Below are 27,743 nucleotides of genomic sequence, written 5' to 3' on the forward strand. Positions count from 1 at the left end.
GGCTACTCTATGAAAAAGTTTACACAGAAGAAAAACGTTCATTCAGTCAACAGCGGTAGTGCACTACATAAAGGAAAAATTGCAGAATACAAATAATATAGAGCAGGGGTATTGAATTAAAATTCAAGGAGGTCTGGTAACTAAAATCGTCTTATGGCCGAGGTCCGAAAATAAATGTCCCCATTAGTGTTCCCCCTTACATCAGGTTCCTCCTCCAGAGTAATTTATTACATTGGGTGCCACCATCCAACTTCCCCCATAAATCAGTTTCCAACGTCAGAGTACCCCCCTATATCAGGCGTTCCCATCAGAGGGCCCCCTTTAAGTAATGTGTTCCCATCAGAGTGCCCCCATACATCAGGCCTTTCCATCAAAATGCCCCCCTACTCAAGAATTCCCATCAGAGTGCCCCCTTACATCAGGTTTCTGCATCAGTAGGCCACCTTACATTTGGTGTCTCCCATCAGTGTGCTCCCTTACATCAGTTGTCCCCATTAGAGTGCCGCATTATATAAGGTTCCCCCATCACGGTGACACCTTACAAAGGGTATGCCCATCAGCATGCCCCCTTACATCACATCAGGTGTGCCCATCAGAGTGCTCCTTTACATCAGTTGTCCCCATCAGAGTGCCCCTTTATATCAGGTATCTCCATCACATTGCCACCTTACATCAGGTATTACCATCAGAGTTCCCCCTTACACTAAAAGTACCCCTTTCCATCATATTTCCCCATCACAGTGTCCATTTACATCATATTCCCCATCAGAATGCCCCTTTCCATCACATGTGCCCATCAGAGTGCCCCTTTCCACAGTATGTGCCCATATTTGCCCCTTTAACATAAAATGTGCCCATCATAGTGCCCCTTAACATAAAATAAGCAGTATGCTGATGGGCACATTTTATGTTAAGGGGCACTCTGATGGGCACATTTTATGCTAAGGGGCACTTTCATGAGCACATTTTATGTTAAAAGGGACTCTGATGGGCACATTTTATGCTAAGGGACACTTTGATGAGCACATCCTATGTTGCCCTTGAACATTAAATGTACCCATCAGCATTACTCTTTAACATTAAATGTGCCCATCATAGTGCCCCTTACTATAAATGTGCCGATCAAGGTCCTGCAGAAAGAACATACCCTACCTTGAGGGCAGACAGGAGCAGGAGGCAGGAGTTTGCCAGGATCCTTGCTGAAGAGGGCGGAGAGCACGCTTGTAGACAGGCAGGGAGTAGGACAGGGAGATACAGCAAGCTGCAAGGGACAGAGTGCATATGTGATGTTATCTCAGACAAATATGAATGACTACAGAGGAGTGAGCTACTTCAAGAAGTAGCTGCCTGGTGAGAAATTGTCCATCGCAGATCTGTAAAAAGGTGATGACAGATTTTACTGATTGGGAAAACGCATGTCACTGACAGAGAGGCTTAGGACCTTCTGCCAAAAGTTTTCTAGTGTCGTGCCAAAGATTTATGATACTTCTGTTTGGAAAGCATGGAAAGCATGGCAGGAAGCTGGGCTTTGGTACAAAGTTAGGTCCATAAGGTCCTGAATCAGGGCACAAATCTCCTGCCAGAAAGGACACATGACCAGACATGGACCGTGTACATGTCCAGAAGACATAAAGCAGTGTACTTGGGGAAGTCCCTCATCTTCAGTAATTCAGGCCAACATTTGGGAACATGTGGTGCAGTTTCACCGGAACCCTATACCAGCTGGTTCAGAATTTATAAAAAAGATTCGATTCATGTAATCTCAAGGAGATACTGTAAGAACTTATGCGCAAAATGCAGGATAAACTGCTGTTCAGGAGTGAACTGTAGTGTTTGGTCCGTCTCTCAGTCTGAGATGAAGTTAGGAGTGTATCCACCCAGGAGAGCACAGATCATGGAATAGGAAAGTGAAAGACCATGTCAAAGGGATGGGGGGTATGCACAGCTGAGTTCAAAGAATGTGGGGTCAGAGAAGATGATCTGTCAGGGTTGAAGAAATGAGAGATAGTGTCTGACTTGAAGTGCCTGCCACATGGGTAGGGGGGATCCAACACTGTGGGTTTTTTTTTACTAAAGCTGGAGAATGCATATTCAGACTCACTTCTGCATATAAACCGATCAGCTTCCAGGTTTTATTGCCAAAGCTTAACTGAGCAAGCTGAGGTAAGAAGCTGATTGCTTTCTTTGCAGAAGCCTGACTGTGTCTGACTTTGCACTCTCCAGTTTTAGTAAATAAAGCACTGTATGTCAGGAACAGATTTCCAGGTTGTATTTTCACAGACGTTTTCAGGCAGAACTTGGGATCGTAAAGCCCGCGCGAGAAATCTAGGTTCCCTACAATAGGGAACATATACTATATTGCCAAAAGTATTGGGACGCCTGCCTTTACATGCACATGAACTTTAATGGCATCCCAGTCTTAGTCCGTAGGGTTCAATATTAAGTTGGCCCACCCTTTGCAGCTAGAACAGCTTCAACTCTTCTGGGAAGGCTGTCTATAAGATTTAGGAGTGAGTCTATGGGAATTTTTGACCATTCTTCCAGGGGTACATTTGTGAGGTCAGGCACTGATGTCGGACGAGAAGGCCTGGCTTACAGTCTCCACTCTAATTCATCCCAAAGGTGTTTTATTGGGTTGAGGTCAGAACTCTGTGCAGGCCAGTCAAGTTCCTCCACCCCAAACTCGCTCATCCATGTCTTTATGGACCTTGCTTTGTGCACTGGTGCTCAGTCATGTTAGAACAGGAAGGAGCCATCCCAAACTGTTCCCACAAAGTTGGGAGCATGAAATTGTCCAAAATGTCTTGGTATGCTGATGCCTTAAGAGTTCCCTTCACTGGAACTAAGGGGCCAAGCCCAGCCCCTGAAAAACAACCCCACACCATAATCCCCCCTCCACCAAACTTACACTTGGCACAATGCAGTCAGGCAAGTATCGTTCTCCTGGCAACCACCAAACCCAGACACGTCCATTGGATTGTCAGACAGAGAAGTGTGATTGGTCACTGCCATGAACAGGTCTCCACTGTTCTAGAGTCCAGTGGTGGCGTGCTGTACGCCACTGCATCTGACGCTTTGCATTGCACTCTGTGATGTAAGGCTTGGGTGCAGCTGCTTTGCCAGACAACAATGCATAGAGAGCTTCATGGAATGGATTTCCATGAAGCTCTCTATGCATTGTTGTGCTAATCTGAAGGCCACACGAAGTTTGGAGGTTTTTAGCTATTGACTCTGTAGAGTTGGCAACTTCTGCGCACTATGCGCTGACCCCATTCTCATTTTACGTGGCCTACCACATCCGGACTGAGGTGCTGTTGTTCCCAGTTGCTTCCACTTTGTTATAATACCACTAACAGTTGACCGTGGAATATTTAGTACCAAGGAAATTTCACAGATGGACCTATTGCACAGGTGGCAACCTACCACAGTACCACGCTTGAATTCACCTGTCATCACCTGTGGTAGTGAGCTCTTTTGATCCACAACTTGGGGTTCCCCAGGGCGCGGAGTCTAAGGTCACGGCCCCCAGGTACACCCAGCTGATGTAGAGGATACCGCTAGCGGGAGCAGGGTACAACGGGAGAAGACACAGGGAATCCAGTAGGCAAGCCGAGGTCAGGACAGGCGGAAAACAAGCAAGGTCAGGAACGAAGCCGGGGTCTGTACACAGATAGACAATATAGGATTCACAGTAGAAACACAAGGGAGCTCCAACAACTAAGACGTTGCTCAGGCAAAGTGGGCTAGACTGAGCATGTCTTACATAGACAAGCAAACTAGGAGGCTGGCCAAGAAATGATGGAAGGGAAGGAAATAAAACCCAGAGGATAGCAGACGACGCCCACAGGTGAGCACAGACAAATACACATGTGAAGGAATCAGGAGCAGCAAGGAGGTAAGAATAAACAAACAAGAGGCTGCAAGCTAACTTGTGACCTCTTACGAGGTCTACCCACTTTTTTAGGACCAGGCTTAAGGGGAAACTTCTGATGAATAAATTCCACCAGACAGGGTGCAGAAACATCAGTAGAAAGAATCCAACACCTCTCCTCAAGACCATATCCCTTCCAGTCAATAAGATACAAGAGCTTCCCTCTGATGAATTTAGAATCCAAGATTTGCTTGACTTCATACTGATCCGAAGTACTCGCTACTGGGGAAGGATGATGATGAGGATGGGAAAACCTGTTGATGATATACGGTCTCATAAGAGAAACATGGAAAACATTAGGGATTCTCAGATGTGAAGGAAGGTGAAGTTTGAAAGCAACAGGATTGACCTGGCGGAGGATGGTAAACGGACCAATGAAATGAGGAGGAAATTTCATAGAGGGTACTCGTAGATGGATATTCTTGGTAGAGAGCCAAGCCTTGTCACCAGGGAGAAATTTGGGACTCAAGCGGCGATGGCGATCTGCAGCCGTTTTGTACTTGGAAGCTGCCAGATGTAAATTCTTGGAAACCTCTGCCCAGATGGAATTGAATGATCGTTGTTTATCTGCAGCCACAGGTACCGTAGAGGAGATAGGAACAGGAAATGGCACCAAAGGATGATGACCATACACCGTGAAAAAGGGGGACTCACCAGTACTGGCACTGGCTTAGTTATTAAGGGAAAACTCTGCCCATGGTAGAAGGTCTACCCAATCATCCTGATGGGCCGAAATGAAGGCACAAATATAGCATTCCACATTCTGGTTGACCCTTTCGGTTTGGCCATTGGACTGCAGATGAAAGGCTAAAGAGAAGTCCAACTCAACTCCGAAGGACGTGGCTAGAGCCCTCCAGAAGCAAGCTGTAAATTGAACACCTCTAGCAGAGACGATGTGTGAAGGCATACTGTGAAGACGGAAGATTTCCTTAATGAAGTTGGAGGCCAATTGTGATGGCCGAAGGATGTCCCGGAAGTGGAGTTAGGTGGCACATTTTAGAAAACCACCCAGATAACAGTGGAACCAGCTGAAGGGGGTAGTTCGGAAATAAAGTTCATGGAAATGCAACACCAAGGCTCATCTGGAACAGGCAGAGGTAAAAGGAGATCTGCTGGAGCAGACGTGGAGGACTTAGACTGCACACAAATGGAGCAAGCCTGGACATATTCTTCAACATCCTTCCGCAGTGAGGGCCACCAGTAATGACACTGCAGGAAGGCACAGGTGCGTTGTACCCCAAGATGTCCAGAAAGTTTAGAGTCGTGTGCCCATCTGAGTAGCTTGGGATGAAGGGCGGGGACCACAAAGGTCTTTTCGGGTGGGATGTGTTTAGGCTGACGATGAGTGGTGGCTAGGATACGATTGGCAGAAATGATAGGCTCCGGTTCAATATGACACTCAGAGTCAGCACTGGTAAATGATCTGGACAAGGCATTCGCATGGGCATTTTTGGAACCGGGCCGGAAGGTAATGTCGAATTAAATCTGGCAAACAAGAGAGCCCATCGTGCTTGTCTGGGGTTCAAACGCTGGGCAGACTGGAGATACTGGAGGTTCTTATGATCAGTATAAATCAGAATGCAATGTGGGGATCCCTCCAGCAGATGTCGCCATTCCTGTAGTGCCAGCTTTATTGCCATCAATTCCCGATCACTGATAGTGTAATTCTTTTCAGCATCTGAAAATTTCTTAGAGAAGAAGGCACAAGGACGGAGCTTACCATCATGCACTTGGAGCAGGACGGCCCCCACTCCCAAAGATGAAGCATCTACCTCCAAGAAAAAAGGCTGAAAAATGTTCGGACGTATGAGAATCGGTGCAGAGAAAAGGTGGATTTTAGTCTGTGGAATGCGTCGACTACCTCAGAAGGCCAGGTTCTGGCGTTGGAACCCTTTTAAGTCAAAGAAGTGATTGGGGCCACCAGCGAAGAATAGTCAGGAATGAACTGGCGATAGAAGTTAGTGAATCCCAAAAAGCGCTGTGTTGCTTTCAACCCAGAGGGCTGAGGCCAGTTGGAGATGGCTTGGAGTTTGGCAGGATCCATAAGCAGCCCTTTATCCGTGACTATGTAGCCTTGTTTTGTTCGAAGAGACACTTCTCCAATTTTGCATACAGGCGGTGGTCCAGAAGACATAGGAGAACAGTACACATGTGCTGACGATGAGTTTCTAAATCTGGAGAAAAAGTTAGTATGTCATCCAGATAGACAATGACACAAACATACAGAAGATCAGAAAAAATGTCATTAACAAAGTTCTGAAAGACGGCTGGGGCATTACACAAGCCAAAGGGCATGACAAGATATTCATAATGCCCGTCTCTGGTATTGAAAGCTGTTTTCTACTCATCACCCTCACGGATCCTAACCAGATTGTATGCTCCACGGAGATATAGCTTAGTGAAGATTCGAGCATTTCGGAGTCTGTCAAAGAGGTCAGAAGTCAGAGGTAAAGGGTACCGATTCTTAATGGTGACATTGAGACATCTATAATCAATGCAGGGTCGTAGCGTACTGTCTTTTTTCTCCACAAAGAAGAAGCCAGCCCCAGCAGGAGAATTGGATTTATGGATAAATCCTTTCTGCAGAATCTCCTGGACATATTCAGACATGGCTTGAGTCTCAGGAATGGAGAGAAGGTAAACTTTACCTTGTGGTGGAGAAGACCCAGGTTGGAGGTCAATAGCACAATCATAGGGATGGTGAGACAGCAAACAGTCAGCAGCTTTCTTACAAAAGACATCTTGGAAGGACTGATAGTGCGGAGGGAGTATCGGACGGGAGAAGACACAGGGAATCCAGTAGGTCAGGACAGGCAGAAAACAAGCAAGGTCAGGAACGAAGCCGGGGTCGGTACACAGATAGACAATATAGGATTCACAGTAGAAACACAAGGGAGCTCCAACAACTAAGCCGTTGCTCAGGCAAAGTGGGCTAGACTGAGCATGTCTTATATAGACAAGCAAACTAGGAGGCAGGCCAGGAAGTGATGGAAGGGAAGGAAATAATACCCCAGAGGATAGCAGACGACGCCCACAGGTGCTTGGGGATGATTTTAAAAATGACTTTGAGGTTGGCCCTAATAATCCTTGACTGCCATGAGACAGGAATCCCACAGCCAGGGGAGTACATGCAAGGGAATAGGAGACAGTGATTGTTCCACAGAGACCCAGCTTTTAAAAATTCATGTGCTTGCTTACACCAGTCAAGAACCCAGACCAGATGGAAAGATTGATAGTAGTGCATTGGGGAAACCCATACCCTGAATTGTTTTGGCACACAGAGGGTTTTTGCCCTGATTCAAGCTGGGCAGTCCGCCCATAGAAACTGTACAACTTCCCTTTTTTTTTACAAATTCTTTATTTGTACAGAACAGCAGGTGCCATCCATTTTGAAAAGAACAGTAAAGCAAATACAATGATGATCAAAACAGCAAATACATCACATATCATCATCAGCATATAATAAATAACATAGAACATTACTCTAAAAACACAGGATCCCCTCAGTGGACCGAACTGCTGAAGGAGACCTCTTTACATAAAGTCGGTGGAGTTGGACACTTTCCTTTTTCTTTAGATTAAACCAAATAGAAATAATCAAAGAAGAGGGAAAAGGAAGAGAAGAGAAAGGAGGGGAAAAAGGGGGGGTGTCAAAGGATGGAAAGGTGCTATGCAGGAAACAACCATTCCTAAGGCGAGCCTCCAGTAGGCTCATCACGAAGAGAGACTGCCCTTCCTCAGAATATTTGTACATATTCCATAGCATCCAAGTTTTGGAGTATATCTCATGTTTATGTTGGTGCGATAGCACAAGGTCTTCCATTTGGTTCAATTCCTTTACTTTATGTACCCAGGGCCCAACAGATGGGGTCCATGTATCTCTCCATCTCAAACAGATGCAGGACTTAGCAGCATTTAAAAGATGGCGCAGGATGGACCATTTATAGGTTTTGGACAGTGTATTGGTAACATGTAAAAGAAAAAAGGCTGGGTCTTCGGGGACTGGATAATCTGTAATTTTTGCACAATTTTACAGACCTCCTTCCAATAGTGCGCAAGCCTGGGACAGGACCAAAACACATGTAAGAGCGTTTCCACCTTTTCTTGACCGCCAACATTCATTTGAGATATTTGGGGAGAACCTATATAAGTTTGCAGGGGTTCTGTACCAACAGGCCAGGATCTTGAAGTTATTCTCTTGAATTTTTGTGCAGAGGGAGCATGTTAGAGTAAATCTGATAATATTAGTTTTTGGGAGTCCGTGAATGTCCTTCCCAGGTCTGTCTCTCTTCCTGGGTCTGTCTTACCTTTTAGCCTGGTACAGAAAGTCAGGTGGGATGTCAATTGAAAGGGTTTAGAAGAGAGATAGCATGCATAGGAGTACATTCATTTTTAGAATACTATTTCTTCCAAACGAAGAGGTTTGGGATCAATATCTCTGGGGACAGCATGAAAAAAAGTGTCATTGATATAGGCAGCAACTTTGTGGTGAGTTGCACTTATCTGAACACCCTGAATGTTGGGATTTAACCATATGTGGTGGAGTAGGGGCTATAGAGTTAGCATGAAAATAAGCAGTGGCAGGGGGCAGCCTTGGCTAGGTATAGAGCACGTTCAGAATCTATCTCTGATAATTTTGGATGTATTTCCCAGGCAAATAAGGTCACCAAGGCTTCTGTTGACACTGCGTTATCTCAGGCAATTGGTAGTGGGTTTTCACTGGGTGTCTCTTCTGTTTCCACGAATGTCACAACAGAAGGCACTATCCCTAGTGACCTAGGGGTGATTCCCAGGAACACCCCAAATTTTGATTGTTTTTAGGAGAAGGGCTGACACATCAAGAGACCATAGGGGGTTTGTAAGAAGGGGATTAGAGATGGATCAAAATGTGGTGGAGTTACCACAAGCGGAGAAAATTACTTTGAATAATCGGTTTATCAGGTGTTAGCTTAACTGATGTGGAACTTGATCTGTTTGGGTCTGGATTGAATTTTTGCTACATAAGGAATCTAGATCAATTGAAGTGGTAAGGGATGTGACTGAGGGCTTATGCTTTTCACCCTTGGAGAGGGATTGACCCACATCCCGGGGGAATGATTTTGATAAATTCATTCTGTAGAAAGAATGTAAATGGATTTATAAATTGAGAGCATGTTTAAACGAACAACTCAGTTTTGCACCTTTTTTGTACATAAGGTGGGGATGTGGGGGTGTAGATTCGGGTTGGGTTATTGGGGTGGTGGGCATCCATCCTCTGGAGGTCTGTCATGGAATTGAATTTAGTGCTCTATCTTGCTGATTGCTTGATACTGATGTTCCTTTATTAATTTTAATATGGGACAGGGAATGCTGTCCTTGTTGGTGCCACTTTCCTGTTGGGAGCAGAACACCGACGATGACATCTCTTCCAGATGTGTTCCTGGAAGTGACAGTGGCAATGTGGGAGACAATGGCCACCAGAACGTCCATGCTTTTGCATGGATGATGAGCAGAGCCATGGGGTAAAGAGGCCAGTTAGAGGCAGACACATATTTTTTTGCATACTGCGTTGCATACTCTTTGTGCCGCTGGTGCAATTACCCCTTGGCAGGTCTGAAGGATATCAGTGACTGATTGTGGTAAGTCTTGGCTAGTAGATCACTGGAAACACGTGGGTTTGGGAATGCCTGTTTTGATATAGATGTAGCACTATCCCCTCAGGGGTTGCTGAGTAATTTTGTGGGTTCCCTGTCTTGCCTGACCATGCTCTGAATGCCCAACCCCTGCTGAAACCACCCTAAACCACCAGTCAGAGGGACCCTCTGGCTGCAACCACAAATTAGGCTCACAGACAGTTTAGAGTGAACTGACATCTTGGTTGTATTGAGATTACATGTAAGCACAGTAAAACAACAGAAACGTGCATGAAATAATAGCTATGACTTGGAGTAATTTCAATCAAAAGTCAAACACAGCAAAATCTTAATCAGTTATGGATGTCCTGCAATTCAGAATTCAGCCAATAACCCCAGTGCTGCAATGTCTTTCCCCAATGAGCAAGAAAAACTACCAAGCAGAGCGGCTTGCTCACTTAGGGCTCTCAGAAGCAGAGGACAGTGTTCAATTCTGAAGCTAAAAACAACTCTTGAATTGAGTAGGTCACTGTCCCCTTAAACTGCAGTATAAGATCTTTGGCACACTCAATGGGGCCCGAGTTGATGCACTTTAAGAATTAAAATCCCTCTGGGAGAAAATGTAGAAATCCCTTAATAAGGTGTGGATACAAAAGAAAGTAGCTGCTCCTTTAAGTGGTAGGTAGCCTGGACAATACCCCTTTAACACACATTGGGTACGATGTAAATTTAGGCAGGGATTAAAGAATGAGCACAAGCCCTTTCTGTAGGAATTAATTCCTCTTGCGACCCCAGTGGCAAACTGCAGCAATACAGGAGCTCTTTAGTGACTGAGGGCTGACTGCAATGGAAGCAATGATGTGGCTTAAGTTGCAGAGGGCAAGAAAGGCAGTGGATTATTCTGAAAGTATAGTAACTGGTAGGCCAGGTGAACTAGGCCTCAACATGTGTAAGTTGTGAATAGTATCAGTTAAACTAGGCAGAAAGCAGCAGACTTGAATAAGGTCATTGGCAACGTGAATAGTTGAGAATGGAACTCTCCCATCCAATCCGTGGTACCAGGTAGGTAGTTGATGATCTTTCTGTAGGTGGGGAACCCAATTGTTTCTGCGGTTCTTCCTTCAGAGATCACTTTGGACAGCAGCACTCTGGACCACCAGCCCACGGGACAGCTCACCAGACTTGTAAACAGCTTCTCCCTTCTCTCTCTCGCTGTGGCCTAGCCTGGCCCGATCCTCCAATGTCCCACACAGCCTTCTCCTCCACAGCTGTTCTCCAGCTCTCACCCCTTCACTTCCTGGCCCGGGTTTCCGATCTTCTGTATTTATCGGCCTCCACCCACACACCAGCTCCTCTGGGATATGTAGTTCATTAGTTCGCTGTCAAACAGCAAAGTCCTGCAGTCAGCCTACAAATCCCACAAAGCTTTGCAACAGACCCTGCACAATTGGGCTGCAAGACGCTGCCATCCTGTGTCCATTTAACATCCTGCAAGCAATATCATGGCAGGGTATTACATAGAAGTTTATGTTTGTTACGTATCTCTCATGGGGATGATGACATAGTATCTTTTTTGATCAACACAAGAACCTTGGAGGCATGTGAATTTTTGAACTAAGGAGCAGGTGTTTCTTTTTCCCTCCCCATTAGGGGAAACCTTATGGAACTCTTGATGTTTATAGAGTGTGGTGGAGATTATTGAGATATTTATTTATTTATTTATACATTTTTTGTTTGTTTTTTTATCATTTCATAGGGAGGTGCCTATCATGTCCTTTTGTACATTTGAGCTAGGTTCATTTTAGATGTGGTTTGCTTGTTTACTTTCTGGAAATCTCATCCCCCTACATTTTTTACCTCCCCTTCCACCTTTTTGTGAGGGTTAGTATGTCTGTCAGGTGTTTTTATTTTGTCTCCTCCCCTCTTCTCTCCGTCTCCATCATTAAACTGCACACGTGTAAAATTGTACAATTTATTTGTTGAATTTTTTGTCTAGAATTAAATGTATTTCATGTATGTGATAAACACCAAACATACTGTCAAGAGGCATGGATCCTGAGGAAGCAACTTGTTCGCCAACTGTATCGATCCATTTTATGCCATTTATTATATACTGTATATATTTGGTGATATGGGCACATGCCACTGAATATGTAGTATTTTATTGTGTTTTTAACTTTGCTAATAAAGACTTAGGTTTTACATTTATTTGGAATAGAGCACGGTGACGTCATTACGTTTGGATGGCAATCGCCATCTTGGGACTCCTTGTATGCACACCTGACTGTGGGTTACACAGTACATGCTTGATGGGTCTCTGACCCTTGATTTTAATGTGAGTAGCTCTTTGGCATTGAATCTTTTTTACCAATAAATATCTAAATACTACACTATGGAAGTTCTATATTTGACTTATTTTTGAGCCATTTGAAGACCCCTTAAAGATGTGTTTGACCATTTGTTTGATTTCGGTGGGAGCTGTTCCTGTGTCCATTTAAAAGGAGAGATCCATCCAGCCTGGGATCATCCGGGGATATTGATTGCTCTATGACTCCTTGAGGGTCGAATCTGTGAGGTGAGCGCACACACCAGAAGGTGATGGATAGATTGGCACCATGTATATGAGCACGCAATATAAAGTTGGAATATAAAGTTGAAGAATTGAAAAATCTGGATACTTTATTTTTATTATTTATTTTTATTTATTTATTTATTTTTTATAAATTTTTCTTGTGCAATTTAATATTTTTTTTTTCACTTTTTGGGACTTTTTGTAATTCATATATGTCATGGTGTAATACTTGGTAACTTTGATTGTAATTAATTTTGGATTATACTGCACTTTATAATTAAGTTAATGAGGATATACAGGGTTATATCATTTATTCACAATAATATGAAATTGACAATATTTAATTTAATTCTAGCACATACAGCGCTACTCCAGTCTTTAAAAAATTATTTTTTTCATCTCATCTTTATCGGGTGTTAGCAGCTACCTATCCCCTGAGAGGAATTTTGGCAGCGCAGGAGTCCATCCCTTACTTAATTGATTTACATTTACATTGACTGTATCCTCTCTGTTCCCTCCTACTTCCTTGGTAGAGGTGAATGGGGAAATTTTCTAGTTGCTTTCACAGTAGGGATGGTGCCCCACTGAGGCAACTGATTATATACACATTGAGAGTCTCAACACTACTGGTATTTTATTGTAGCATATATACAGTATATGTGAAATTCACTAACAAATGTGGTTTGCTTTGGAATGTTTTGTGGTAGTGCATTAATGTGCAGGTGTTTTTCATCAGTTGTGCTGAATTGGCATAATAAATGGGCTGTTAGTGTACCACAAGATTAAGAAACACGTGCATGATTAATTTTTAGCAATGCATAGTGTACGCATTGTTCTGCAGTGTGCTGTTTTCTACTGCACAATGTCTTTGGGTGCCATTCACAATGCTGTGTATTCCCATTCATTCTGGTAACATGCTTTAATGTGTATGTTTAAGAGCATGTTGCCACAACAAACCAGTGCGAATGGACCTTAAAAGCCACTGTTAACAAAAAAAACCTTACTTTTTAAAAAGCCTTAGTGGACCCTAGATGAGAGGACTTCTTGATGAGAACTAATCTCAGTTCCCTTAGCTCTATTAATCCCTGTCACAGCAAAAGATTACAGAGGTGGGGGAGCATCAGAGGATGTAGATTCTACTAAATCAGAAGATTGCAGCAAAAGGGACACATCACATTGAGCCCAGGTTCACACTGATGTGGTGCGGAACTCGCACCGGTTTCGGTGCGATTTCTGCACCGCATCATAATCACACCCCGTTCATACGAACTGCTGCGGGTGTGTATTTTAAGTTAACGACACCCTGAAATCAGTTTGCAAAATGCGGTATGATGCTCAGAATCGGATTGCATGGGTGTGAAGACCCATGCAATATGATGTTGGTGCAAACAAAAAAAGGGTCCTGCCCTCTGAAAAAAGGTGCTGATGCATTGCGTTTTGACCCATACAAAACGTATGACTCAAATTGCACTGCACAGAAATCGCATGTGATTTGTACAGGAAGGCGGTGCGGTTCCTATGTGAATCACATGCGCAGAATCACACCGGAGTAAACCCGGACTGAAGGTAATATCTCTTCTGTTTATTTTTTTTGTTTTTGTTTTAACTAAATTTAGGCTTTAACCTTCATGAACTTGTTATAATAAGTTGTTATCAATAGTCTCTCTTAAAGCCCTCTGAACATATTATTTTTTATTACTCTGTAAGGTATAGGTAAAGTTGAAAAGTCTGTGCTATTGTATGCTAAATCAGCTGCATGGTTACTAGTTCCATAACAGCCCAAGGGTTTTGAAGGTTTTTTTTTTTTCTACAGTATTGTCACTTTACACAATAGGCATACATAAAATAATTGTTAGTAATTTGCAATCATTCAGGACTATCACTTCAGCTTGAGCCTGAGCACAGCATACTTTCTTTGTGTTGACCTGAAGTATGAGGAAGGATTGTACATTTATTAATGATCTAAATTCCTAGCATGTGGAACCAATCTCCCCAAGTTTTTCAGTTCTCTTTAATTATGCAGACTTCCCAAATACTGTTTTCAGGTCTGACTTCCTTGTTCTTCTTTCCATTTCCTTATAGATCCACAATTTGTCCTCTGTCTGCATCAGCTGCCTTTCTATGTGTCACCTTTCAAAAACATTTTGCAGTTGTTCACAGAATGCTTGGTTAAAAGCTCTGCACCTTTTGTTTTTGGGTCATGGCCAGAGTAAATGGTTCTAGCAGTCCCCTTATGGTCCTTTTTAATGGCGTCTTGTGCCCCTTTTGTTATATCTTCTGGGGGTGTTACCTCCTAACCGCATTTCTGTTTGAGTTACAGAGCCTCTTATTTATTTAATTCAGCCTCTATCATTGTGGAAGCTTGAAGATCTGTCGTTACCCCCCATGTCCTATGGTGCTCAATGCATTAATGCTTCCTAGTCATACCTCACCATGGGGCCTCTATGCGTCCCCACAAATGGTAGTTGAAGTACCCTGCTTAGTCTGTAATTGCAGAGCTATATCTATGTTACTGAGTGTAATTTATTTTTTATTGTGTATTCATGGTAACTCTGTGAAGATGTGATTAAGGTCAGATTACTGCAGGTCAAGCTGGATGGCTTAACAGGTTGGGATTCTCTCGCATCCACCTGGCTTTGGAGAACCATAGAACCTTCCAGAAGCCAGTGGGTGGAAGAGGTGGAGACCCTAATCTGCATGTTTATGGAAGTCTAACCAATCCCAGGTTTGGAGGCCCTGGTAGAGTTGTGGACCAACCTATAAATAAGGGACAGTCAGGCTGGCAGGAGAGTCGGGTGGAAGATGGAGTGCTGAGGAGTCTGTCAGTGGCCTAGGAGGGGGTCCCCTAGGTCTAGGGGGCTTGCTTCCAGACTGAGCTGGCATTCAGTAGTGCGGCATGAACCAGATCAAGGCCTGGGAGCAAAGAGGACAGAGTGAGTACATCAGCACACCCAGGGATTCACAAGGAGAGAGACTACCATGTGTAGCAAGTTTTCAAAGGACAGCACTGTGCTTAATCCTTTATCCTTGTCCTGGGAGATCTTCAGAGCAGCCAGGAGGGCTGGTAGTGTCTGTAGGCTGTGGAGCTGGGAGCAGTTCTACAGGGGAGAGGAGACATCTCTGCATGAAGTTGCAAGTTAAGCTGATTTTCAGAGGGGCTGTGAGTAGCTTGCCCATAAGGGGCAGTTGCTACTGATCCACAAAGATTGACGGCTTTCAAGGAAAAGAACAGTCCAGGATCTGTTTCTGTAAGTAGAAAAGAAGTTGTCCCCACACATTGATTTAGTCAAGTTTGGGATCCCATTATAACTGTGCGAGTCTCAGAGCCTCTGTAGACAGTAGTTTCTGTTTCCCTTACCTGGGTGCTTACTTGTGCTAGGTACACACAGGGATCACTGTGCTAACACAACTGATATTAGTAGAGCTATCTCACCTCTGAGCTATTGTGTTCTAACAGGGGGACTGCCCCCACCAATGGCTGCAAGCACTGATTGGATGCTGGTTTTCCAGCATTCCCATTAAATAAAAGCTGTTCGTTGGATCATCTTCTATCAGACAGGCACATACAGGATGAATGTTATCTGCTTTCTGTTGAAGCCTTTAGACAATTAAGGGAAAATACTTAGACTGGTTTCTAGTACTTAAGAGGGTTGTTTTTTTTTTTTTTTCCCCACACTGTTTTTTTAGGTACTCTGCTATTTTGTGTTTTTTAAGTGGTCAGTCTACAAGGCCACAAAACATAGTAACATGGATTTGAAAGGGGCTGTAAAAGTGATCTCTAGTAGAGCCAAATGTACCTGTGTTTGGTTGTGTGGGATGTTCAAACTCTACTAAAGTTCAGATGCCAAATCCAAACCTCATTAAAATCATTAGGAGCCAAATCTTATTAATCAGTAATAGCCATTTTCTAGACCAATAGGCAAGGAATTGTCAACAAGAGTGTAGGGAGTTGGGCACAGCCCTGAGGAACTTGTCCAGCTGCAGAAAAATAATCAGTTTGGTGGGGAGCAGCAATTTTAACTATGCCTAAAGTGAAACATTAGAAATAGAAAATTCCTTTAAAGGATATGTAAACCCTCACCTTGTAAAACAAAAAATTAAGTTTAAAATAGAATTGAAAGGCAAAACATTTCTTTATAGATATAAAACAAACCACTTTATATATACTTTTCCCCCCTTTTTTATAAGTGATCACATACTCTCTTTTCTCAACTGCATATGGAACTCAAGGAGAAGAAACAGCAGCACACTGATCTTCCCAGTGCATCTTGGGGTGCAAGGGGGTGTCAGCAGAAATCTGATCATTTGAGGAGTGTGATCAGTTTTTAATAGAAAAGCAGAGGGACTTGCAGGAACACCAAGGATTTCACATGAAGAGGACAGTATACTTTTTATACACGGTACAGCAGGCACATATCAGGAATATGAAATATTGGGTTTACATACTCTTTAAATAATATGCTCGGGGGTACTCTGAATCTGCCTCTGAAGTACAGTTACACATCTATGCAATGGGGTTGATTTACTAATGGCAATAAGACTGTTCACTATGCATTTGCAATTGCACTGTCAGGGCTCTGTCCACAGCAGAGGTACTTAGAGACCTGGCATTCCTGCCAGCACTTTGCATGGCCGCAGAAATGCACACTGGCAAACATCTATGCACACTGGCGCACGGTGTTGTCTGGGGCCGAACTTTAGGCCCAATGTATCAAAAAAAGTTGACCACCTTTGATATATGTACAAACTCACTCACTCATTTCTTTCACCATTCCATTTTTTGTATGTTTTTTTTTCTTTTATTTGTAAACTTATTTGCTTGAGGTGATTGTAGCCATATTAGTGCTTTTGCGACAGGAACAATTGAGTACTGTCCGTGATACTTTTTTTATTTGCACTAACATACAATTTTGAGGACAAGCTTTCGGGGAATGTCCCCTTCTTCAGGTCTAAGCAGTACTGAAACAAAGATTTAGCAGAATGTTAGAAGAGATGTAGGGGATGGGAAAAAAAAAAGAGAGATAAGACACAGCAAAAGCAAAGTCTGAGGGGGGGGGGGGGGAGACAACACTAGCAGAGGCAGTCATGCTTGAGCTGTTGGATAATGATTGAGGAATCCCATGTCCAAATTAAGGCCGTTATCTCTTGTGTCAAATAGAATTTTCATTCTTAGTTCAAAAGTTTTTCTTTCCTGAATGGATTTGAAATTTCCTTTAAGAACTAAAATATTGAGGTCTTCCATTGTGTGGTCTGGTTGTGCAAAATGGTGTCCTACAGGTGTACAAAAGTCATCTTCTTTATGTTCCTTGATGGTATGTCTGTGCAAATTCATCCTTGTCTGCAACTTCTGTCCTGTTTCGCCAACATAAGATCCTTTGCTACATTTTCTGCACTGGATAAGGTACACAACATTACTGGAGGTGCAGCTGTATGATCCAGAGATATTGAAGATCCCTTTTGACTGTCTGACACTTTTTGATGGATTGATTTGGTTGCACAGTTTGCAGCGTTTCTTATTGCAGGGTTTGCTTCCATTATTTGTGACATCATAATCAGAAGGAAGTTTCCTACTGATTCGTTTATTTCTGAGGTTGGGGGGTTGTCTGAAGGCCAGTATTGGTGGTTGCTGGAATATTTCTTTCAGAGTTCCATCCTCTGTTATGATGGGTTGTAAATCTTTGATTATTTTTCTTATTCCATCTAGTGCTGGGTTGTATGGTTACTAGAGGTACACGGTTGTTTGTTTTTTTCTCCTTGTACTGAAGTAGATTTTCTCTTCGGGTTCTCAAGGCTGTGTTTATGCTGTTGTTGATAGTTTTGTCCTTGTAACCTTTCTTATGGAAGGCGTCTGCTAGTGTCCCGAGATGTTTATCTCTGTCTCTTGGGTCAGAGAGACAGCTTGTCCTCAAAATTGTATGTTAGTGCATATATATATATATATATATATATATATATATATATATACTGTGTATATATATATATATATATATATATATATATATTAGAAAATACAAAGAATCCTTTTATTTTGTCATCAATATTTTAACATGCTTGCATACCTTGTTTTTTGTACTGGTGGCACTGGTGGTTTCCTTTTTTCTATGATCAATTCCGCATCATCATACAGGTCATCTAAAAAAAGAAAAAAAAAAAGTAAACAAAGATGTTAAATTATATCTTTCTTAAAGTTGATTGGCAATGTGTTCAAAAATGATCAGACTTTAGAGCACTGCTTCCCAATGTGGGTGCTACTGCCCCCTAGGGATGCTGGAATTATCCAGCGTAGCAGTTTTAGCCCCAGGAGCAATTGGGTGACGTTCAATAGAAATAAGTATGTACGGTAAGCATAAAGAAAAATGTGAAGAGAAGAAAATCTTGAAAAACTATTCGTACGTGTTTCATCTGTTGTGTAACACATAGTTAAAGTTGTAGTAATTACTTTATTTTCCAAATAAACACAGAAAATGCAAGTTATAATTGGTCAGTGGTCAAGCCCATAAACAGGTCTTAAAGCCCAACTCTGGACAGAAAAAAAAATTATCCATTGCAGGGGGGCTGCATGCGCACTGCACTAATTAGGTGTGATTTTTTTTTACTTTCTCTTTCAATGATAATGGAAAAAAGGACAAATAGAGAGGGTGAATCTCCGTAACTGGGGAGCAGACAGCAAAAAGAAAAACTGATGGGTGTTTTAATACCTCTGCACTCCATCCAAAACTAAAATTTTGCCTTTAGTTATACTTTAACCACTTGACCTCCAGAAGATTTACCCCCTTCATGACCAGGCCATTTTTTGTTATAAGGTGCTGCGTTACTTTATATGACAATTGTGTTGTCATGCTACACTGTATATAAACAAAATTTGTGTCTTTTTTCCCCACAAATAGAGCTTTCTTTTAGTGGTATTTGCTCGCCTCTTATTTTTTGTGCTATAAATGAAAACTTTTGTTTTGATTTCTGCTATAAAACATATCCAATAAAAAATATTTTTTTTAAATCTTCATAAATTTAGGCCAAAATGTATTCTGCTAAATATGTTGGGTAAAAATCCCAGTAGGCGTCTATTGATTGGTTTGCGCAAAAGTTATAGGGTCTACAAATGATGGTATATATACTGGGATTTTTTTTTTATACTAGTAAGGCAGCAATCAGCAACTTATAGCGGGACTGCGATATTGCAGTGGACAGTCCGACACTAACTGACACTTTGTGGGAACCAGTGACATGAATACAGTGATCAGTGCAAAAGATATACACTGTCACTGTATTAAGGACACTGGTTGGGAAGGGGTTAAACATCTAGGGCGATCAAAGGGTTAATTGTGTGTCTAGCCAGTGTTCTTGTGTGTACAGTGTGCTGTTTTTACTAAGCAATCTGGTAGATGTTATTCCCTGAATAAAATTTAGCAGATTGCCATTGACATAACACAGCGGTGCCTTGTTTACAGTTGTGCTCTGTCAGTCTCCTCGGCGATCAACAGGTGCCGGTGCTCATCCATTGGCTGGCACCTATTGATCAGGTTCTGCTGGGTCCAATCACAACAGAAGCAGTGCTCCGGCAGAGGGTGCGTGCCCCCCCCCCCCCCCAGTGGCAGAAATGCAAAATCAGGTTTATATCCGTGATTTTGCAAAGAACTTCCACCCTGTAGCAGTAAATCTACTATAGGGCAGACGACAAGCGGTTAAAGTTGTTTAAAAATACTTTTCTATTTCAATCTGCATCCCTGTAATTTTCTGAAAAATTTATTTCCTGCTTGTATGATTGCCTCATTGATTTTCCTAGAAGTTAGTAGTCAGATTTTAGGTCTCGTCAGTCAGATTAGGCAATTCAGATTAGGTAACAAAAATTACATTTTTGGTAAAATACTTCCTAAGGGATAATCTACACAAAATCAGCCTGCACAGGACATGGTCAAACAAACAGAGCAGAAATGGGTAGGAATCAGAAACAAAGTTTGACAATCCTTGCATTGTACATAGATCACACAGACGGGATTGTTTTTTTTTCTCAGGAAAAGTAGAGTTACTTTGAAAGCGGAATCCCGGGTATGGCTATTTTTTCAGTTACATTGGTCTAGCTTGGACCGATGTAGCTATGCATGTGCCATACCTGATCAATCACTGTTGAAGCTGGAAATCACTGTAGTAGGCACTGCTACTACAGTGATTGCCTCTGGCTTTCAGGTCCCATGCCGAGCAGCTGTCCCACTGCCTAGTGAACACAGGAAGCCACCTAATCAGCACAGGCACCATTCAGAAGAACACTTTGCATTTTTCTAAATGAATGCAAAGTGTTCTCTGCTTGAAATAAGTGAAGATGTGACATCACTGCCCTGCCTCCCCACCACCTCTTCAATAATTTTTCATTGAAAAGCTTGTATTTCTCCACTATCCCCCAATGCAACCTAGTGTTTCTCCAAAGAGCACCACTCCATTCTAGAATTTCCCCAACAAATGTCCATGTACTCCAGTATTCCTCTATTGAGTCCAAAAGCAATTATGACATTTACAGCTTTATCAACACACCACACCACACCCAAATCTTTTTTTAATGCAAACCCAACAGCAGTTTTAAAGCTTTGCATTTGAGCTTATAGCATTTATGTTTTTTCTTCCTTCTAGTGACGGAGAGCGGGCCTAGTGTTTATTCACTCATGCCTATGGACTGCATCCTTTACGTTAAGGAAAAATGTCACATGTAATCCTTTCACTGTTCAAAACCAGGTGAACCATCATGAACATATGAACATGAACCATCATGGAATTGTATTAAGTGGGTAATATCAGTGGCTGGGCACTTGTCATGCTAACCATGCTAAGCAGAGAAATGAAATGCTACTCCCCAGATGCTATCAAAGTCTAAATGCAGTCAGCATTTTAGTGTTGTATAACTAATAATAGGTCCAAATAGCTTTTGAATAGTCAAAGTGTATGTCCAGCTCAAACTTTTTTTTGTCCAAATATTTTATTAAAGGTTTCTAGTGCAGCAGAAAAGGGGAACACTAGCCCCCACAACATTCATAGATAAACGAAACCTCCATGCAGGAGGGTGAGCAGATCACATATACACGTAGGATAAAGAATTCCACAAATTTACGAAATGGTCAGCAGAATATATTCCATTTACTATTAAAGTAGGGAGCAATTAAAATAAGGCTGTACAAACAACAGTAAGCAGTGAAGTGGAAGAAAAGGAATAGGGGTTAAGGTGATTGGGAATCATTGACTGAGGGGCAGGGGAAAAAGGCAGAAGGAAGGAGAAAAAAGGAGGAGACATCCCAGGGCTCAAGTAAGCTATGGCTTTTGGCCAGGTTGGCATCACTAGATGGTGCCGAAAAATGTCAAAGTTAGAGCAGTAAGGAATCAGAATTTGAAGGGAGACAGTGGTTGTCAGGGAAAAAGAAGATCGTCTCAGCGCATGAATCTGCGCATGCGCAGGATCCCAACAAGGCATACAGGCAGGTGGGCACTAGGACCCAGGCGCACCTGTCACCAATGACGGAACGGGCAGGCACTAGGACCCAGGCGCGCCTGTCGGCGCTGGACGCGCTATTTAAAGAGCACCTCCGTGCTCATTCAGTGCTGACTGGTCTTCAGCTTTCCCCAGTGTCCTGCTTGTTTCCTGTGAGATTCCTTTGGTGCTGACCCGGCTTGTTCCTGACCCGACTCTGATTACTATCCTGCTCCTGGTTCCTGACTTCGGCTCTGCTCCTGACCTTGGCTTCTCCTACTGATTCTGCACCTCGCTACCCGACTGTTGATGACCTTGGCTTCCTTTGACGCTGCTCCTGTTCTGTGTCCTGGCTACCTACTTGCTCTGCTGCACATCAGGCATTACCCAGAACCTGCTCTGTCTGCTACTACAGTATTTTAATCAGAGGATACACTGCCTTTCCAGGCCATCATCTGCAAGAGCCGCAAGCAACAACACTGGCGCTCTTGTCCCCCTGGTCCCTAGACTCCCTCTGTTCCAACCTCAGCGGGGTCAGGGCTAGTGACACAAGTGAGGCTGACCTCGTCAATTCAGTCTCCTATCAGGTACGTGACAGTGGTCCACTTAGGGTCACTAGATTTTCATATATTACTTTATCTTGCAGGGTTGCCTCCACTTTGGTGTGGATCATGGTTGCATGACTGTTCTTAGAAGCAAAGTGGCAAAACAAAGGTTTCTTACAGACTGTGGCTTTTGTTTATTTGATAGCTGTAGTTATTTAAAGTAATAGCTGGAATTGCAACTTGGTCAGCTCCAGTTGGCGCAGAATTAGCAGAGATACCTGGGTATCTGGCTGAATCACAACTCCAAAGAACTGTGGGAGAAGGTGAAAAATATCAGACCAGAATAATTTGGCAATCGGGCAGGCCCACTAAATATAGAGATGTGTTTTTAGGCCCCCACAATCATGTAAGCAAGTCAATGGTTAGTTCGGGACATACTTGGCTATCCTTGTGGGAGCTAAATATCACAATGAACGGACTTTCAAGAGCTGATATATTCTGAGAGGTCATGCGAGTGGCTTGCCAAATCTCCATCTGGTCATCTTCCTCTAGCTTCAAGTCTAGTTCAGCAGTCAACATATGCCAGCAGCCAGAGGTTGGTGGTTTGGAAAGCAAAAGATAGAACATGGATATTACTCTCCTTGCATGGGGATCAGAAGACCATGAATGAATGAATATGGTCATCTGGTCAGAATCAGCAGGTAAAAATGCTTGCCCTGAAGATAACAAAACACCTCAGAATTTGGGGATTTGTACTGCTCCTGTAGAACTGGGAAAAGTTTAAATCGCAATAAGGTGACCAACTGATGGAGTCTCGTTAGTTTGAAGTGAGTCCAATGGTGACAAGATGAAGGGAAGACATACATGTTGGATGGCACAAAAAAGAGAGAGCATCAGAGTGTGGGGAGAGATCAGGCCAGAGGGTGGATTTAGGGTGATTTTAATCTGTCCCAAAGAGTCAGGGAGTGAAGAGTAATTGGGTTTATCAGTGCCTTGCATTCCTGCATAGTAAGCCACAACAAATTGTCAATTGCAAGCGGATCCCAACCTGTTGCCTCCAAGCTGACCCAAAGGGGCACTTTCTCTGTAGCATGATACTTAAATAGTTGTGATAGCCGGGCTGCGTAGAAACATTTGGTAAAATTCATGATCCCTAGTCCTCCTTACCATTTTGGACATAACAGGGTTGAGCAAGGAAGCCTAGGTCTAGCGGTGCCCCAAATGTAATGAGGCCTGACCTTGCAAAAATATGCAGGAAATGGGCTAGTACAGGTATTGGTAATACTCTACAAAAAAAAAATTTTTTGGCAGCATTATAATTTTTATCGCTGAAGTCCCACCCATCCAGGACATGTGAAGGGGAGACAAACTTAATATACGGAAAGTCAATTGAGCCAGCATCGGAGGGTAGTTTACACTACAGAAAGCAAAGTAGTGACTGGTAAGCTTGATTTCCAGGTATTTAAAACTAGTCAGAGCAGGGAAAGGAGTACACTAAGTTTGAAGCCCTTCCACTGACATTCAGTGCCTTAGACTTATTATGATTGACCTCTGGAACTGAGATCCAGGCAAAGTTATCCAAGAGACTCCTAAGGTTGGGGGTAGAGAGAAGTGGAGAGGTAATAGTAGGACATCCTCCTCAAACATACAGAGTTTACGTTGCGTACTCACCACTTCGACTCCGCAGACATTTGGGCTGTTTCGGATAAGATGTGCCAGGGGTTCTATTGACAATGAGAAGAGCAAGGGAAAAAGGAGACATCTTTGTCTTGTCCCCGGGGCTATGGGAAAAAGTTCTGACCTATAGCCTGCATAGTGATCAAACAGGAGGATGAACCCACTGGGTTCATACTAGAGCGGGCCGTGCGTCCCACATTTGCTCAGGCACGGTAGCCCATTCATTTGAATGGGCTGCTGGGCCAAATGTCTCGCACAAAAATGGTGCATGCAAATTTTTAAAAAGCAGCTGCAGGTAAACCGCATGGTCTTTTTGACTATGCGGTTCCTGCACCTGCAATTGCAGTGTGGGCTGAGATGTGTGGGGGTGCCATTCAGAATAAATGGCAGCCCATTAGGTTGAGGGTGTGAGAACAGGTGCACCCACAACCAGCCCGCAGACTAGTGTTAACCTAGCTAAAAAGTAAGGACCAAAGCCCTAGCAATGTAATATATATTGCAGGTAAGGCCAGGAGACTGAATCAAATACCTTACATACAGGAGACTGAATCAAATACCTTAAAAACAGGAGGTTTGCAGGGACCTCAACAAGTATGAATCGCTTGAAGTAGTAAAGTGGCTCTACAGATATTACCATGCGCTTGCCTTTGGGGATTGAACCCTACCTAATCCTTATGCACTAGCGAGCTTATAATTTCATTAGGTCTAAACATGAGTATCTTTGAAAATAGCTTAACAGCTTAATTGTTTTGGATAGAGTTGTCAAAGCTTAGAACCTGTTTCAGAATTTGTATGCAATTAGATTTTTTGCTAGAGAGATTTCCTCTGGCAAACGTGTGATAATTGTAATTTTATGCAGTTTGTTTGCATGCTAAGAAACAACAAATATTCACTCTTGGTGAAAATTTGAATAACCAAAACCATCCTGTATTGAAAGTTTGGTTTATGTGTTGTTTTGCTGTTTGGTGTTTTCTCTACCACAAACAAAACATTTGAAAGGAGGGAGACTGCTTGGCATCACTCGCACACATGACATTTAACTAAGAAAAAATTAAAATCAGATCAAATCAGAGTCCAAGACCAAGTCCCTTGCATCCATATAAAGAATCCACAGGGACTATTCGGCTTGAAAAGCCTCATATCTATCCTACTGTTGTGTACTCATTTCCTCCATCCTCATCAATAACACGTATCTTCTATCCATTCTCCCATCTCAGGAGGTTTCGTAGATTTCCAAGGTCTAGGAATGACTTTTAAGTGAAGAAATAGAATAGGTATTACCAAGAATAGAGCCATCTCTGGGGTCCACTCGTGGTTTATTAATTCTACCATATATGCAAATATGTACCTACTTCTACTGCACATCTTCAGCATACCTTTGAGTTCAAGATAGACATCTGGTTTAGCCTATAAGGGGTTCTATACCAGCTTCTTAACAATTGACAATTTATTTCCTGGGTTATAAGAGCCATATGTAAGTTCTGAGACCTTTATTATGAAACCTTTAAGGGTACCCTGTTCTGATTTGGTAAAATTTTCAATTCCATACTTGGTAACTTGATTGCTTATCAAAAATGTACCCTCGTTCTTTCTCACTCTGTTTCTGGTGGGAATAATGTACCATATGTGGTGGACATGTCCTAAGGTTAGACATTACCGGATAGGAGTCCACACTCTTATCTATTCAGTGACCAAAGTGATAAATGCCACTAAAAACTCCAAGGTTGCACTACTCAATAAACCCATTGAAGGGTTTCCTAGACCTAGTCAAACTCTGCTATATATTGGGGTTGAACTACATGTGACGATTGTGCGCCATAGAGACATGGACACTGTACGTGACAGCCATCTTGTTAGGTTGCAGCCATGTTGTCTCTCCTGTCCTCCCTCCTCCCTTTTGAATGGAATGTGACGCTGTAAGTGAACGGAGGTCAAAAGGGCCTCTTATCCTAAATAAAACACAATTAGTCTGCTTCCAGGGGGTCTTCTTTGAAAAACCACTTTCCTCTACGCGATCGTAAAACAATAACTCAGTCAGTCATGACCTGTTAGGCCATTAGAGCTAAAGCATGCCATAAAACATACATTCCACATGAGTCATTTTTCATACAAATTCATAAACTTCAGCAGGAACTGGGCACATTAATATGAAGTATATATTCGGATAGGTCATTTTAATTTGAGTCACACGAGGCTTTACATGGCTATATTAGTACCTACAAGAGAGAAGAAGCAGTCTCTTTTATCCGGACTGGCAAGGATATGCTATGTTTGATATCTTTGTGTTTAAAATATAATTCTAAACATGAATCTGCCAGTTGCTAGGATGATACCTGTACCTATTGAAGGTTATTGACCTTAGTATGCAATTGTGAGGGATTTGGTCATAACCTTGGTTACCACCTAACACCCATCCCCAAACTGGATGACTGGTCATTTGTTCTCAGGAGACACCCCTTTGAGATGATAGAAAAAGACTGACAGCCTGGAGAAAGAAAGCACTCCTTTAACATCAATCAGGAACCATCTAAGAGACTTGAGAGCCAAGGCAATCTTTTGTTTGGACAATTGGACTTTGCTCAAACCAAAGACTTTTGCAAGTATTCTGCCTTCTGAACGTCTTTCTTTTATTTCTTTGTTGTTTTATTGCTCTCTTTATATCTTTGTTACATCTTTTTCTGTAAATATTTTAATTGCACCATTTTGACCTTTTTAGTAATAAATCCTATTTTCTGAAAAGTGTTGAACTGTCTCTAAAACTTTTAATGCAAACTAAAGAATCCCTGTCTCTGAAGAGTGCTACTGTATGTGATAATCCTCTGAATTCATCTGTCTGTGGTGACAGTGTGTATTGCAGACACTTATACTAATATCATAGTGTTACTGCTAAGATTTGTGAGTTTTCTCCTTCTCTGTAAAAAGGTTGTGGTGGCATTGTGAATGGTTAATTGCATAATTAACCTGACCCAGTAACAATCGCTCTCAGGCTGCTGGCACATAGATTGTTGACTGGAAAATCTTTGTGCAGGGTGCAGCTGAGAGTGGCATTGTTACGCAAGTGACAGCGTGGTGCGAGATCGGCTGGTCATTCGGTCACGAGTTGGTGAGAAGGGATGGGGTCAGACGCCATGCACCATCACACTGGAGAGTACAAAATCTGGTGCAGCTGTGCATAGAAACCAATCAGCTTCCAGTTTTGTTTTTTGTCAAAGCTTAATTGACCAAGCTGAAGTTAGAAGCTGGTTGGCTACCATGCACAGTTGCACCAGATTTTGCACCCTCCAATTTTACTAAATCAACCCCTTTATGTTCTTAGTAGCCAAAATTGCCATCACGATCACAGTAGTAGATCTAGTAGTGATGAAACAGAAATGAAGTCATTGGTCACATTTGATAAATGGACATTTGATAAGTGGAGTTAAAAAACCGGAGTGGAAAACAGGAGATTATAACAGGAGTCTACTAACCTGTAAGTGACAACTGATATTTTCTATTAATATTGTAACTGGGATAATGAGTGCTAGCAGGGTGGAAGGTTTTGTGCAGTGCACAGTGTGCCGCATGTATGCAGCAATGGAGCAACAGCTCAAGGATGGATATCGCTGTGACAGATGTGAGCGGGTTGCCCTTCTGCAAACTCGTGTTAGAGATCTGAAGGAGCAAGTTGCAACGCTGGGCAGAACCGGCAAACTTGAAAGGGGTCTTCTGCTCACTGAGCAGGTAGCTAATGGGATTGATGTGGAGGGCGGAGGGGCTAATCAGGATTATCAGTTAGGAAAATGGATTACTGTAATGAGAGGGAGTGGTAGGGGCTCAAAGAAAAGGAAGGCTGGCCCTGGGTTTGTGCACCCAAACAAATTTGCCAAGTTGGGTGATGATGTGGGAGTGGCAAGCTCAGGAGTGGCAGTCCTGCATGGCACTGCTATCCCTAACAGCCGGGAGGGCAGACCATCTG

The 27,743-nt window shown here is 42.7% G+C and overlaps 1 protein-coding gene across 1 annotated transcript in view; it reads right to left on the bottom strand.

Annotated features, from left to right (window-relative positions):
- LOC149454045 (FYN-binding protein 1-like) overlaps positions 1-27,743 on the bottom strand; it is a 320,960-nt gene that overhangs the window by 196,752 nt on the left and 96,465 nt on the right. Inside the window, exon 5 of the mRNA XM_089687844.1 lies at positions 18,175-18,247. Within this exon, the coding sequence (XP_089543970.1) occupies positions 18,175-18,247 (73 nt within the window). The remainder of the gene's footprint in view (positions 1-18,174; positions 18,248-27,743) is intronic.

This window comes from Staurois parvus, unplaced genomic scaffold, assembly GCF_062004578.1.
Source record: "Staurois parvus isolate SC_StPar_1 unplaced genomic scaffold, SC_StPar_1.0 ptg000439l, whole genome shotgun sequence".
Classification (NCBI taxonomy): Eukaryota; Metazoa; Chordata; class Amphibia; order Anura; family Ranidae; genus Staurois; species Staurois parvus.